Source organism: Furipterus horrens, unplaced genomic scaffold (assembly GCF_987537825.1).
Source record: "Furipterus horrens unplaced genomic scaffold, mFurHor1.1.pri manual_scaffold_5, whole genome shotgun sequence".
NCBI classification, from domain to species: Eukaryota; Metazoa; Chordata; class Mammalia; order Chiroptera; family Furipteridae; genus Furipterus; species Furipterus horrens.
The window spans coordinates 46,696,307-46,708,517 of record NW_028327175.1 but is presented as its reverse complement, the minus strand read 5'-3'; the positions used below and the strand labels follow the sequence as shown (position 1 = coordinate 46,708,517).

The window sequence follows — 12,211 nt, the reverse complement described above, 5'->3', positions numbered from 1 at the left end:
TCTGTCTCCGCAGCCCCCCGCCCCCGCTTCCTCTCGATGAACTCCCCCGACACACGCTCTTCAGCTCTTTCCTTCTCCTCTTCCGTGGGCTGCCTCCTAGCGCTTCCTCCCTCCCTCTCCTGGTGTCACTCTCGGCACACGCACCCTCTCCCCTCCCCGCCCCTCCCCGCCGCACCGCCCCTCTTATAGCCTGGCGCACCGCGACCGGGCGCAGACTGCTCGGGCAGCCAGAGAGGCGGCGCGGCAGTGGCGGTGGTGGTGCGGAGACCGAATCCAGACGCCAGGCGGCCGCCGGCGCGCTAGGCGCTTTCTAGCTCCCTCCCCCGAGTGTACACACAGCCCGCCTCCTTCTGCGGCGCCTGTAGCCGCAGGCTCGCTCTCCCCTCCGGAGACTCGCTCCGGGAGATTCTCCGCCGCTCGCGGACAGAGTCTGCTGTGTGTTTGTTGATCGTGAGGCCGAGGCGAACCGCCAGCGGTAGCCGGCCCGAGCCAGCGCCCCGGGCGCGGACCTCTCCACGGCTGGCGCCTCATGCGCAGTCCTTTCGCCCGGGCAGTCGCTACCGCTCCCAAGGACTGAGACGTCCGCTTCGTCGCCTCCCCGCCGAGTGCCCGAGGCAAGAACTCGGCTAGTTGTGCACTGAGGCCAGTCGCCACTGTTGTAAGTTTCCCCTACTGCCCCGGACCTGTTGCGGGCGCCGCGGGTTTCAGGGCACGCTTGGCCTGCGGGGGTGTGTTCACGAGGGAGAATGCGTGCGCCCAAGAACCCAGAGCTCCGACTTAGGCGGAGATCCCTGTGTTCTCCGTGCCCTCCACGAAAAGCAAGGAGCTGGGAGGGGCCTCCTCTCGGCAGCTCAGCGCCTGGGCGAGCTGCTGGGGGATCGAGGAATAGGGCCAGGGTACGGTGACTCTCCTCCTTCCTCGGAAAGCAGTGCTTTCCCGAGGGGTGGATTTCCCGCTGCCTCTAACCTCGCGGTCTCCAGGGCTGAGCGCGCGGGACTGTTGGCCTACGTTGCACCGTACTAGGCACAGGGAACGTTAGGGCCACGGGCGCGGACATCCCTCGTGAGGGCACGCTCGCTCTTGCGAAATGTCTGTAGGAAATGAATGAAAACTGGAAATATTTTTCTGAAAAATTAGTTTCTTCTCATGAAAGTACAGTATTTGGCCTGTAGTGTAACATTATTAGTTCAGAAGGGCAAGAATTGCTGGGCGAGGTGCAGATGAACCATTGAACTTGTTCGGCTTGTAATTTGGTGTCTCCCTGAAAGGCTCGGCCAGCGTGTTAAGGAGCGTTGTAAGTAATTTAGGGTGTACTGCACGGTGAATTGCCTCTCTTGTTCACAAGTTCTTTATAGTGTTGTTTCATTGTTATCAATAACGTAAATGCCCCAGAAAATCTGCTTAGTTTCTCCTTTGATTTCGTTGAGATCAGGTGAAAAACATAGAGATGTGACTGGAACGCCCAGAGTTGGAGGCGGAGAGCCTGGGTGAGGAGCTTTAAGTGAACTGGAGTTACTGTAACTAGAAGCCCTTTTGATGTTCAGGGTTAATAGCAGCCCTTTTCTCATCTTCTTTGTAGATGGAGGTTAAGTATATGTGTGCATTTTTTGGACACTTACCTGGCATGCAGATATTCCTCTGGGAGCTTAAAAAATGCCAGAACGATGATTCATTTTATGTTGAAGGTGTGCTTCGTGACTGTATAAATGATTTCTGTTGATGTTTTGATGTTTGCACAATTGTAAACCAGAAAGCAGCTTTTCCCATGGGAAAAGTATACCGTTTATTTTAATCAAATGTTGGAGCAAGAATGTTGAGTTTTGACTGTGAAATGTTTCTCCATCTGGATGTTATCCAAGATGTCAGGCTAGGTTCTTTCTTCTGGCTTTATGGGCCAACGCGGAAAACAGAGGCACATCAGCACAGGATGCATAAAGATGCAGATCCTAGATCCTAAGGTCTTAAGTTTTCTTAAGTTTAGGTCTGGTTGTGAATGGTTATCTAATGCTTAGGGGACCACGTTCTGGGCTCCTGGGTTTCCTGCTCAATGTGCTTATTGTGTTTATGCACTTTGTGCAGGTCCCTCGTTCTTCAGCAAGAACTGCATTTGCTCTTAGCCTGAAGGAAGCAGCTTTTGAGGTTACTTTGCAAGCATTAGCTTAAAAAAAAAATGGTGTAACTAGTCATTTGGAATTTTTTAAGTATTTAAACTGTCTTTTGAGGTTCAGGTTCCAAAGTGCTTCAGATGGAATCTACTAATTCAGTGACAACTATAGTATCAGTGATGCTAATACATATTTTAACACTTTGGAAACAGTGAATTCACATAGCATCATACCCGTGCTTCTCCACAGCATTGAGCACCATTGAGTGCTGGTTATGAAAAAAAAAAAAAAAAAATGAATAGACTTGTAGAGGCTTAGCTTGAGGTGGGGGTGAAGCTTGGCTCCTCTCGATTTGCTGTTTGTAAAGTCTCTGTAACATCAGAGCCTGGGACTTTGTTGCTTATTTTCTTCCACTAACCATGTTTACTCATAATGAAAAGTTACATTCCAAAAATAAAGGAAAACAAGTTGCATCACCTAGTGGTATGTGAACTGTGTGTTAAAGGCAAGTTAGGCACCTGCTTTTGTTTTCTGTGACACAGCTGGTCAGGGAAGTACCGTTTAGTATCTAGCCCATGAATCTGTGGTAAGTTATCATTTGCATTTATTAACAATTCCTGGGATACAAATTAAAATAAATATCTGAATGGTTGAAGGAAACAAGCTGGCCATCTGTTTCAGCTGTGCTATAAGGACTGGCTGTTCTGAATTTGGAATAGATACTGTAACCACCCAGTTTCTCTTCTGGGATAAACAGCTTCCTTAGGAATCCTTTGACAGGCAGGTGCTTGAAGTCTTTATTCCTTTGAAGTAAAAGAGAGGTAGGTTTTCTTTTTTCTTTTCTTTTCTTTTCTTCCCTCCCTCCCTCCCTTCCTCCTTTCTTTCTCTTTCTTTTTCTTTCTTTCTTTCTTTCTTTCTTTCTTTCTTTCTTTCTTTCTTTCTTCCTTCCTTCCTTCCTTCCTTCCTTCCTTCCTTCCTTCCTTCCTTCCTTTCCTTTCCTTTCCTTCATTCTTTCTTTCTTTCTTTTTTCTTTTTTTCTTTCTTCTTTCTTTCTTTCTTTCCATGTGATTCAATTTTTAAAGATACATGATAAGGATTTCGCATATCTTTAGCCGACAGTTTACTTACTGAGGAAAGCCAAATATAGTATTGGATTCTGCTATAATTTCAATTTAGATCCTGAGGAAAAAACACTTTAGTCATCAAATTAATTCTAGGGTGGCCCTAAATTAACAATGGCTGGCAAAACACACACACATATGCATGTATACATACATACACATATGTGTATTTTTTTATTTAGATAAAGTAATGTTTGCATCTTGAACCCACTATATGCCCGCCGATGCCAGCATTAGCAGGTACACAAGAACGGTCCCAGTGATGTATTATCTAATCAAAAGAGAGGGGCGGATAGATTCTTTGTTCTTGCAACTGGTTTTCCAAGAATTGATAAAAGCTGGAAGAACAGAAAAACAGCACTTGCCAGTATGCTACTCCAAATAGTCTTCCTTTTATGTGCTCACATCCTCATTTTGGAATCTGTCCAGCAGGAAAGGTGGGTGGTGATTGTGGTCAGAATCTATTCTGTGTTTTCACTGAAGCTTGCTGATCAGTATAGTAATGTTTCCATTGGGTCTCTTTTAGGACTCTGTAGTGGTAGAGCTGTCTGGTTGGAAATGATCTGTAGCATTTAAATAAGGATCCTATCATTGGAGAAGTTGCCTAAGCCTGTGATTTTAATGTTACATTTCCCATTTATTGTATATTGTGGGGAGACCAGTTCTTACCAAAGGAATTCTTAATGGAATTAATTAGTAGGTATTTGTTTTACACATGGCTTTATGTTGCATAGGGCATTAAAGCTGGTGCCTGTCGTGGCGTTATGAGAGCTGGAGGCCTGGCATTTTAAGTGGCCTGCAGTGAATCAGCTAGACAAGGACAGGGAGTTGTGAGAAGGATACCTTGCTCATCCTCACTTGTGCTGATGATGTATATTCTCAAGGACTTCAATATTCTGAAAGTTGGCAGTCAGGTTTTCCAAGACGAACCTGCTTTCAAGCAGTGACTTTTTTTTTTTAAACGGTGTATAGTTCAACTAGCTCAAACAGTATGACCATGAATGCCTCTCCTTATAGGTAGTTGTCTCTGACTTTGTAAAGGAATGGCCATCCATTATTCAGAATGGTAGGCAGCAGAGCTAACAGCAAAATGTTCTGTTTTCTCTGTCCCAAAGGATTGCTGCTTTGTTCTGCTGTCTTACACATCAGCAGCACTCTGTTCAATGGCTTTTTTGTTTGTTTGTTTGTTTGTTTGTTTTTTTGTGTGTCCTTAGGAGCAGAAACAAAATGTCAGTCAGTGTGCATGAGAACCGCAAATCCAGGGCCAGCAGTGGCTCCATCAACATCTATCTGTTTCACAAGTCTTCCTATGCTGACAGCGTCCTTACTCACCTGAACCTTCTACGCCAGCAGCGCCTCTTCACAGACGTCCTTCTCCATGCCGGAAACAGGACCTTCCCTTGTCACCGGGCAGTGCTGGCTGCATGCAGCCGCTACTTTGAAGCCATGTTCAGTGGCGGCCTGAAGGAGAGCCAGGACAGTGAAGTCAACTTCGACAACTCCATCCACCCCGAAGTCTTGGAGCTGCTTCTTGACTATGCATACTCCTCCCGGGTCATCATCAATGAAGAAAATGCAGAATCGCTCCTGGAAGCTGGCGACATGCTGGAGTTTCAAGACATCCGGGATGCCTGTGCAGAATTCCTGGAAAAGAACCTGCATCCCACCAACTGCCTGGGCATGTTGCTGTTGTCTGACGCACACCAGTGCACCAAGCTATATGAACTCTCCTGGAGAATGTGTCTCAGCAATTTCCAAACCATCAGGAAGAACGAAGATTTCCTCCAGCTGCCGCAGGACATGGTAGTGCAGCTCTTGTCCAGTGAAGAGCTGGAGACAGAAGATGAAAGGCTCGTGTACGAGTCTGCAATTAACTGGATCAGCTACGACCTGAAGAAGCGCTACTGCTACCTCCCAGAGCTGTTGCAGACGGTGAGGCTGGCTCTCTTGCCAGCCATCTATCTCATGGAGAATGTGGCCATGGAGGAGCTCATCACCAAGCAGAGAAAGAGCAAGGAGATCGTGGAAGAGGCCATCAGGTGCAAGCTGAAAATCCTTCAGAATGATGGTGTGGTAACCAGCCTCTGTGCCCGGCCTCGGAAAACGGGCCATGCCCTCTTCCTCTTGGGAGGGCAGACTTTCATGTGTGATAAACTGTATCTGGTAGACCAGAAGGCCAAAGAAATCATTCCCAAGGCCGACATCCCCAGCCCAAGAAAAGAGTTCAGTGCATGTGCCATTGGCTGCAAAGTGTACATTACTGGGGGCCGAGGCTCCGAAAATGGAGTCTCAAAAGATGTCTGGGTTTATGATACCCTGCATGAGGAGTGGTCCAAAGCTGCCCCCATGCTAGTGGCCAGGTTTGGCCATGGCTCTGCTGAACTGAAGCACTGCCTGTATGTGGTCGGGGGGCATACGGCCGCAACTGGCTGCCTCCCAGCCTCCCCCTCAGTCTCTCTAAAGCAAGTAGAACATTATGACCCCACAACCAACAAATGGACCATGGTGGCCCCACTCCGAGAAGGCGTGAGCAATGCTGCTGTAGTGAGCGCCAAACTGAAGCTGTTTGCTTTCGGAGGTACCAGCGTCAGTCACGACAAGCTCCCCAAGGTTCAGTGTTATGATCAATGTGAAAACAGGTGGACAGTACCAGCCACCTGTCCCCAGCCCTGGCGTTACACAGCAGCAGCTGTGCTGGGTAACCAGATTTTTATTATGGGGGGAGATACAGAGTTCTCCGCCTGCTCTGCTTATAAATTCAACAGTGAGACTTACCAGTGGACCAAGGTGGGAGACGTGACAGCAAAGCGCATGAGCTGTCATGCTGTGGCCTCCGGAAACAAACTCTACGTGGTGGGAGGATACTTTGGCATTCAGCGATGCAAAACTCTGGACTGCTACGATCCAACCTTAGATGCGTGGAACAGCATAACCACAGTCCCGTACTCGCTGATACCAACTGCGTTTGTCAGCACCTGGAAACATCTGCCTTCTTAAATGCAGTACATCCTAAAGAAGGTGAGAATGAGGTAAGAAATTAGTTTAGCTGTAAGTATGCATATAGTTAAGCTAGCTGTGTATGTTTGTATGTGGAGTGAGGCATGGTCCATCTAGCTTATCCTATAGATGTACTATAAAAACTATAAAAATAAAAGAACTTGTACCCCTGAACTTTTGTATTGACCACAACTGTATTTTGCCCCCCACTATAACATGTATAAGCCAGTGGTACTTAGCCTTTGCTGAGTCAAAAAAAGTCTCCCAAAATGCTCTGCAGAAACTGCCCAGCCCAGAGACTTGGTTTCATGTGGTCTGGGTGGGGCCCAGGAATCAGCATTTTTAGAAAGTTTTCCAGTGATTCTAATGTACATCAGGTTGAGAACTCCAGACCTATGTTAGTAATGCCAACTAGTATGGAGAGAGCCTTCTCTGTGTGTCTGGAGCTGGGCTGTGTGTTTACATGGATCATCACAACAGCCTTGTGAGATAATTTTACTAGAGCACTTTATAGGTGAAAACACCTCATGCACACAGAGGTTAAGTTGCCCAAGGTCATAGAGCTTAGTAGGTTGAAGAATTGGTCAAGAAATCCACCCAGGCAGCCCGGCTCCTGAGCATAAGCACTTGAGCATCATACTGAACTGCCATTTAATAGACTTGAACTTCATATCGGCGTCACCGCAGGAGATATTTGTCGATATTCAAATTTAGCTTCCACAAACCCTTTCTAGAATGAAGTATGGTTTAAAACATTGAATGTTCAAATTTATTTCTAGTTTATTCTTGCTGAAATTATTTATTAGCTTATTTTTTCCTCAGATTTATTAATGTGAGAGGGAAATTTAGGTCTGTCCCTGTGTTGTGTAAGTTTGTCTGATGTGCGGATACACTGAGCCATGTAAACTGTGCTTACAGCAGCTTTTCAGAGTTAATCAGACAGGCTGACCCTATTGTCAGGGTTAACAAAAGTTGTGTTTCTGTGTCATATATCTGAGTACATAATGATTGTCTTGTGTACTTAAGAGTATATAATACTCTTGGCTCAAATAATTAATAGGCCCACACAGTTCAGTGTTCGCGAAGCTAATGGCCGCTTTGCTGCTGTTAAGCGTTCTTAGCATTGGCCCCAGGAATCACTTAAGCGTGTCTAAATGCAGCACAGAGCACACGAGTGTGCTGCTTTGTTTTGGTGACTCGTGGGCTTATTACATTACTAATAATAGAATAAAATTAAAATTCTGCTTTGGAGGAACTACAATGAAAACTAACTCCTTATTTGGAAACTTTTGGCTCTATTTTCCCTAGTATGTTTCACACCTTTGAAGGGAACTTTCAAAAGGAAAATAAGAAATTTGGGGTCATTGCAAGCTAAGCAAGTGGGGTTTTGACTTATTTGTCTTTTCTTTCCTCATTTCTCAGAGCTCATTAAAAAAAAAAAGACATGAAAATTGGCCTCATTTTCACTTAATCTTTCTATTTATTTCATTTCTGCAGTTATCTCCTCTAGCCTATTCCAGTTAGTAGAGTTCTTAGTCATATAATGTTTCCTCGGAATGAAACTTCTTCAAAGGTGCAGCAACAGTCAGAAGCCTCCTCTGGGGAGCGACTTGGTTAACAGCATCCCACACCAAACTGGTTTTTGCAGCCTTGCTGGCAACTCAGTAATCCTGAATAAACAAATGCTCTGCAAGTGGTTATTTCATTTGTGATATGAATGCATGACTCACCTCTAAAGCTGGTTTAAAGAACCTCCTAGGGTAAAGCATCAATTAACAGCAAACTAAGTTGGGTGTTCGTCCAGAACTGACTCTTATTTGCATAGGAGAGCCATCAAAATGGCCAATGGTGGTGGTACTTCCAAATGGTACCTGGTAGAATGGTTGACATCCTTGGAGCAAGGTAAGGAAGTTGAGGCAGAAAGAACACATAATTGTGCGTTTGTTCCAGTTCTGATTCTAAGCTGGAGTTGACCTTTCTGGACCTTGTTCTTTTGCTAGATGAGTGGTTTGCAGTATGATTTCACTAAGGCCTGTCCCGATTCACACTTGGGTAAATGAATGAATGAGGGAGGATAAAAGAAAGTGAAAATACCTAGCCCAGTGCCTGGCATATATTCAGTGTTAAATAGGTTTAGGTTTCTTTCCTCTCCACCATTTAGACCTTAGCTTGCAATGGAATTAGCTTTGTGTGTGGTGGGAAAATGAGATTTCTTTGCCTGTTAGGTATCTGCTTGCTATCTTTCTACTTTATTTTTAGTGCCAACTTTCTCAGCCCAGAGTATGTTGACAAACACTTGAATTCATCCTATCTTGAATATTTGAACGTCATCACACACTTTGACCCCTTGGAAAGGGAGCAAATTTTATGTGAAATAACGTTCTCTCCACTCTTGGTGCTACCTGCCAGAGTCATGCATATAACAATGAAATTTGACAGGGCCAGGGTCTCCTTTTTAAAGAGCAGCTTGGGCCTGATCAAAACCATTCCTGCAGTTTCCCACAGGGAGGATGTTGGTTTAAATTGCTTAAGCGGACTGCTCACAGCTAGTGTTAAAATACTTAAGCTGGAGGGAGTGACGTAAAAAAGGTGCTGTGTAGGTGTCAGTCCTAAACTGCAAAAACTTCTGTGACATCTCTTTGCTCTCCAAATGGAGGGGCTAAAGGAATAAATAATGTTAACAAAAAATTTGCCCTGGTCTGAAAGCTCATCCATCAAGGAGATTTTAACTGACTCCTGCTGCTCTGTCAACAGGTGGGAGGGACAAAAAGGAAATCACTTCTGATTAGTCCCTATTTTCATGGTGCTGGGTGGAACCCCAACGTGACAGAACTTAGATTTTGACTTGCTTCATTTCTTCCCTTTTTAGTTTTTATTTTCTTTTGGCAGTTTTTGTTTTTCTACTATGCAACATCTTGAAATTTTATATTATTATAAGATACATTCTTTTGGTCTAATGTTGATACATAGGTTACGAGGAGGTGAGGGTAGAGGGATATGACCCGATAGTCTAAGGAAGGCCTTGAAAGCTTGAATCATGGTTATGAAACTGACAAAAGAAACAACTAATGAAATGACTCAGAATTCTAAACACACAAAAGCCAGGAGAATTCGATGTAAATAATGAGCGGCCCCTCCTGATGCCTTTTGTCTGTAGAGTTACAGCAATGGAGATGCAGATTCCTACCAGGGCTGGAAATGCGCTCCATGAGGGCGAGCATTGGAAAGACAAGCCATCTGCAAAATTTCCCTCTGTTAAATTAGACCTAAACAAATGGGAAGGGTGGGTAGTGTGAGGAGATGCCAGCTCCCGTGAACAGTGCAGGCTTTGGGGTTATGGCACCTTGAATTTATATTCTCACTTGACGTTGGTAAGTAATAACACTGAATACCATAGCTGGTGTCTCCCAAGGGGGGACTGATGAACTTCAAGAATAAACTCCAGCCTTGGGCTATGGAGGCCTGGTATATTGTCCTATGAAAGGAAGCGAGACTGATTTCTGCCATGATGAATAGCAGAGATGCATTTAAATAAGAGGATTAATAACTTCCACCATCTATATGGTGAATAAATTGAATTTGGAATCCTTTATGGTCACCGGGCCAAGGGAGGTTTGCACAGGGATCTTTCTTGACACTCTGGTGATTGCCTCACAGTGGTTCTGTTTGAGCACGGAGAGGAACTGCGCCTATCGGAAGCGGAAGATGGCAACTGATAACAACACCTAGACAGATAGGTTTGAGTTTGAACATGCATGTTTAGGAAAGGAGTGAAGATCCTTCTTTGGACACCATGGTTTCTGTTGGGCCAGCTGTCCGCATGCATGCATGTGTGTGTGTGCACTTCCTGTGTCCTTGAACATGTGGTTAATACCTTTAGAAGTAATATTGACCACCTCTGTCCTGAGTTTTATTTATTTTAAAAAGATTTTGAGGCTGCTAACAAATATCTTTTCCCTCTGTTTTAGCTCAAGAAGTGATTTCTATTTTGGAGAGGCCAAATTTAAGGAAGAGAAAGAAAAAAAGAAAAGTTACTACAAGACTCGGATTATACAATCGGCGGCACCTTGTAAATGCTCTAAATGGTCATGAAGGAAAGGGGTGGGGGAGGGGTGGGATTTTCAGTGCAAGTAGCACATGGTTTAAATATGAATGAATGAACCTGTGATCTAGTCCTTGTCTTGTAATTGTGGATTAATGTCAGCGTTAATCAGCCCCTCAAAGGGAGAGAAAAGCCGGGCCTTTTCCCTTGCTGTACCATATTCAGCATTTGATTTCCATGGGCTCCACCATTTATGTGTAAAATTTGAAATGGTTGTCACCTCTCTCTGAGGAACAAGCTTGAAGCCTCCACACCAGCTGCTGTTGGAGATTGAAAGCCCAACTGTGGGGCCAGGCGGGAAGCTGGCCGTGCTGTCTGCAGTGAGGACCAGTGGACTCACTAATCTGAGGGGTTGTGCCCCGAGGAAGGTTTCCGAACAATGGGGACATTGTGGGTAGCTGTTTGGTAGATGATCTTTTCTATTTATAAGTGACTTCAAACTTTTCCCTGACTGTTAAGAAATTTGTTATAGATTTAGCTATTTATTATTTGATGCCTGCATGCTGAAACAATGCTTACAGTTGTCTTCACGTGTATGGACATGTGTGAATGGTTGTATGTTTTGCACAATTTTGTGGCTGTTGTGATGTGCTTTGCTGCACAAAATGAAAATTTTGGAGTTGCAGTTTGGAATATAACTGGAGGGTGGGTTGGGAAGGGGAGGGATTTTGTAAGTGTCAAGACAGGGAAGGATTACGCAACAGAAACTTAAATTTTACACCCTGGAGGGAGAGGAAGGATGGAGGTACATTTCTTAGACTCACCAACTTTTAATGGGGTTTCATGGGCTTCAGTCATGTTGATGGCCCATGGGATGGGGAAAACTTCTTTCTGCCCTTGTACTTCCCACCTGATATACCTTCTCAGTTTCGGCTACTGAAATTTTGAAAGGACCAAATCACATTGCAGTTTTTTCTTTGTGTAATATCCTGAAATCCTGGAACATTCTATGGAATAGTTCTGTATATAGGGCACAGGTAAAGACATAGTCCAAAGTTTATTTATTTATTTATTACCCTGTGAGAATGCTTTGCTATTACCACAGTTAACAGGGGAAAAAAGGAGTTACCACAGACATAAATTAATTCACTCACCGGATTTGCTTGACCTGGGTTTGTAGTTATCCTTGCTGTACAATTTAGCAAGTGTGACAAGTTCTCTATGACAATATTAACATTGGTATAATGTATACCTTAGTGCTGACCTGTAGGTAAGTCTCCATAAGAACTCTTTGGTGCACAAAAGTGACACATTTGGCCACAATACACCAAAGAATTGTAAGCAGTGGCCGCTCTTGAGGTTTTCCAGGATCTTTGGGAATTGGTTGTGAATACATTCTTTGCTAGTCTGCGGGCTTGTTTACTAAATAAACAAACATGTGCTGTGATAGGTGTTAATACTAGACTCAAATTGGCGCTTCCTCAGAGGTGTCTGGGGAAGGCCAGAGTTTGTAACTCTCGCACTGCTTTCATTGATGTTGCTCACATTACTGTGCTTTAGAAAATAAGGTGTAAGATTGATCCCAACCTTTTACATTGTGTGTTTGCATTGTCTCATAACAGATAAATCCTTAACATTTCTTTCCACCTGAGAACTTTATATAGACTAATTGTGCATGCCTGTCCATGCCATGAATAAGTGGGCTAGAGTTGGACCAAAATAAATGAGCCTTTGGAATAAAAGAATCACAGTACTTTCCAGCAATCAGTCCCTTCACTCGTAAATGTGTTCTAAGCAATGCAAATGTCTCCTTGTACAATGGCGACCTAGTCGGGTGTCGTTATATTGTAGCAGTTAGAGCTCTGTAGTTTATGATGCAAATAGGCTGAGATGTGTGTGTCACTGCATGGCTTCTGAAAGCAGGATGAATTTTCTACAGCTGTTTC

The 12,211-nt window shown here is 44.4% G+C and overlaps 1 protein-coding gene across 2 annotated transcripts; it reads left to right on the top strand.

Annotated features, from left to right (window-relative positions):
* The first annotated feature begins 228 nt into the window (after positions 1 to 228).
* Positions 229 to 11,692, top strand: ENC1 (ectodermal-neural cortex 1). 2 transcript variants are annotated; one of them, XM_090276385.1, is made up of 3 exons: positions 229 to 658; positions 4,441 to 6,244; positions 10,192 to 11,692. In XM_090276385.1, the coding sequence occupies exon 2, from the start codon at positions 4,454 to 4,456 to the stop codon at positions 6,221 to 6,223; it is 1,770 nt and encodes a 589-aa protein (XP_090132511.1). In that variant the 5' UTR covers positions 229 to 658; positions 4,441 to 4,453; the 3' UTR covers positions 6,224 to 6,244; positions 10,192 to 11,692. The 2 variants fall into 2 exon arrangements, with proteins under 2 accessions (XP_090132511.1, XP_090132510.1); XM_090276384.1 differs by having other exon boundaries at positions 4,441 to 6,255.
* The last annotated feature ends 519 nt before the right edge of the window (positions 11,693 to 12,211 follow it).

Coding starts and splice junctions, on each gene's coding strand:
- ENC1 (XM_090276385.1), top strand. CDS start 4,454: ATGTCAGTCAGTGTGCATGAGAACCGCAAATCCAGGGCCAGCAGTGGC.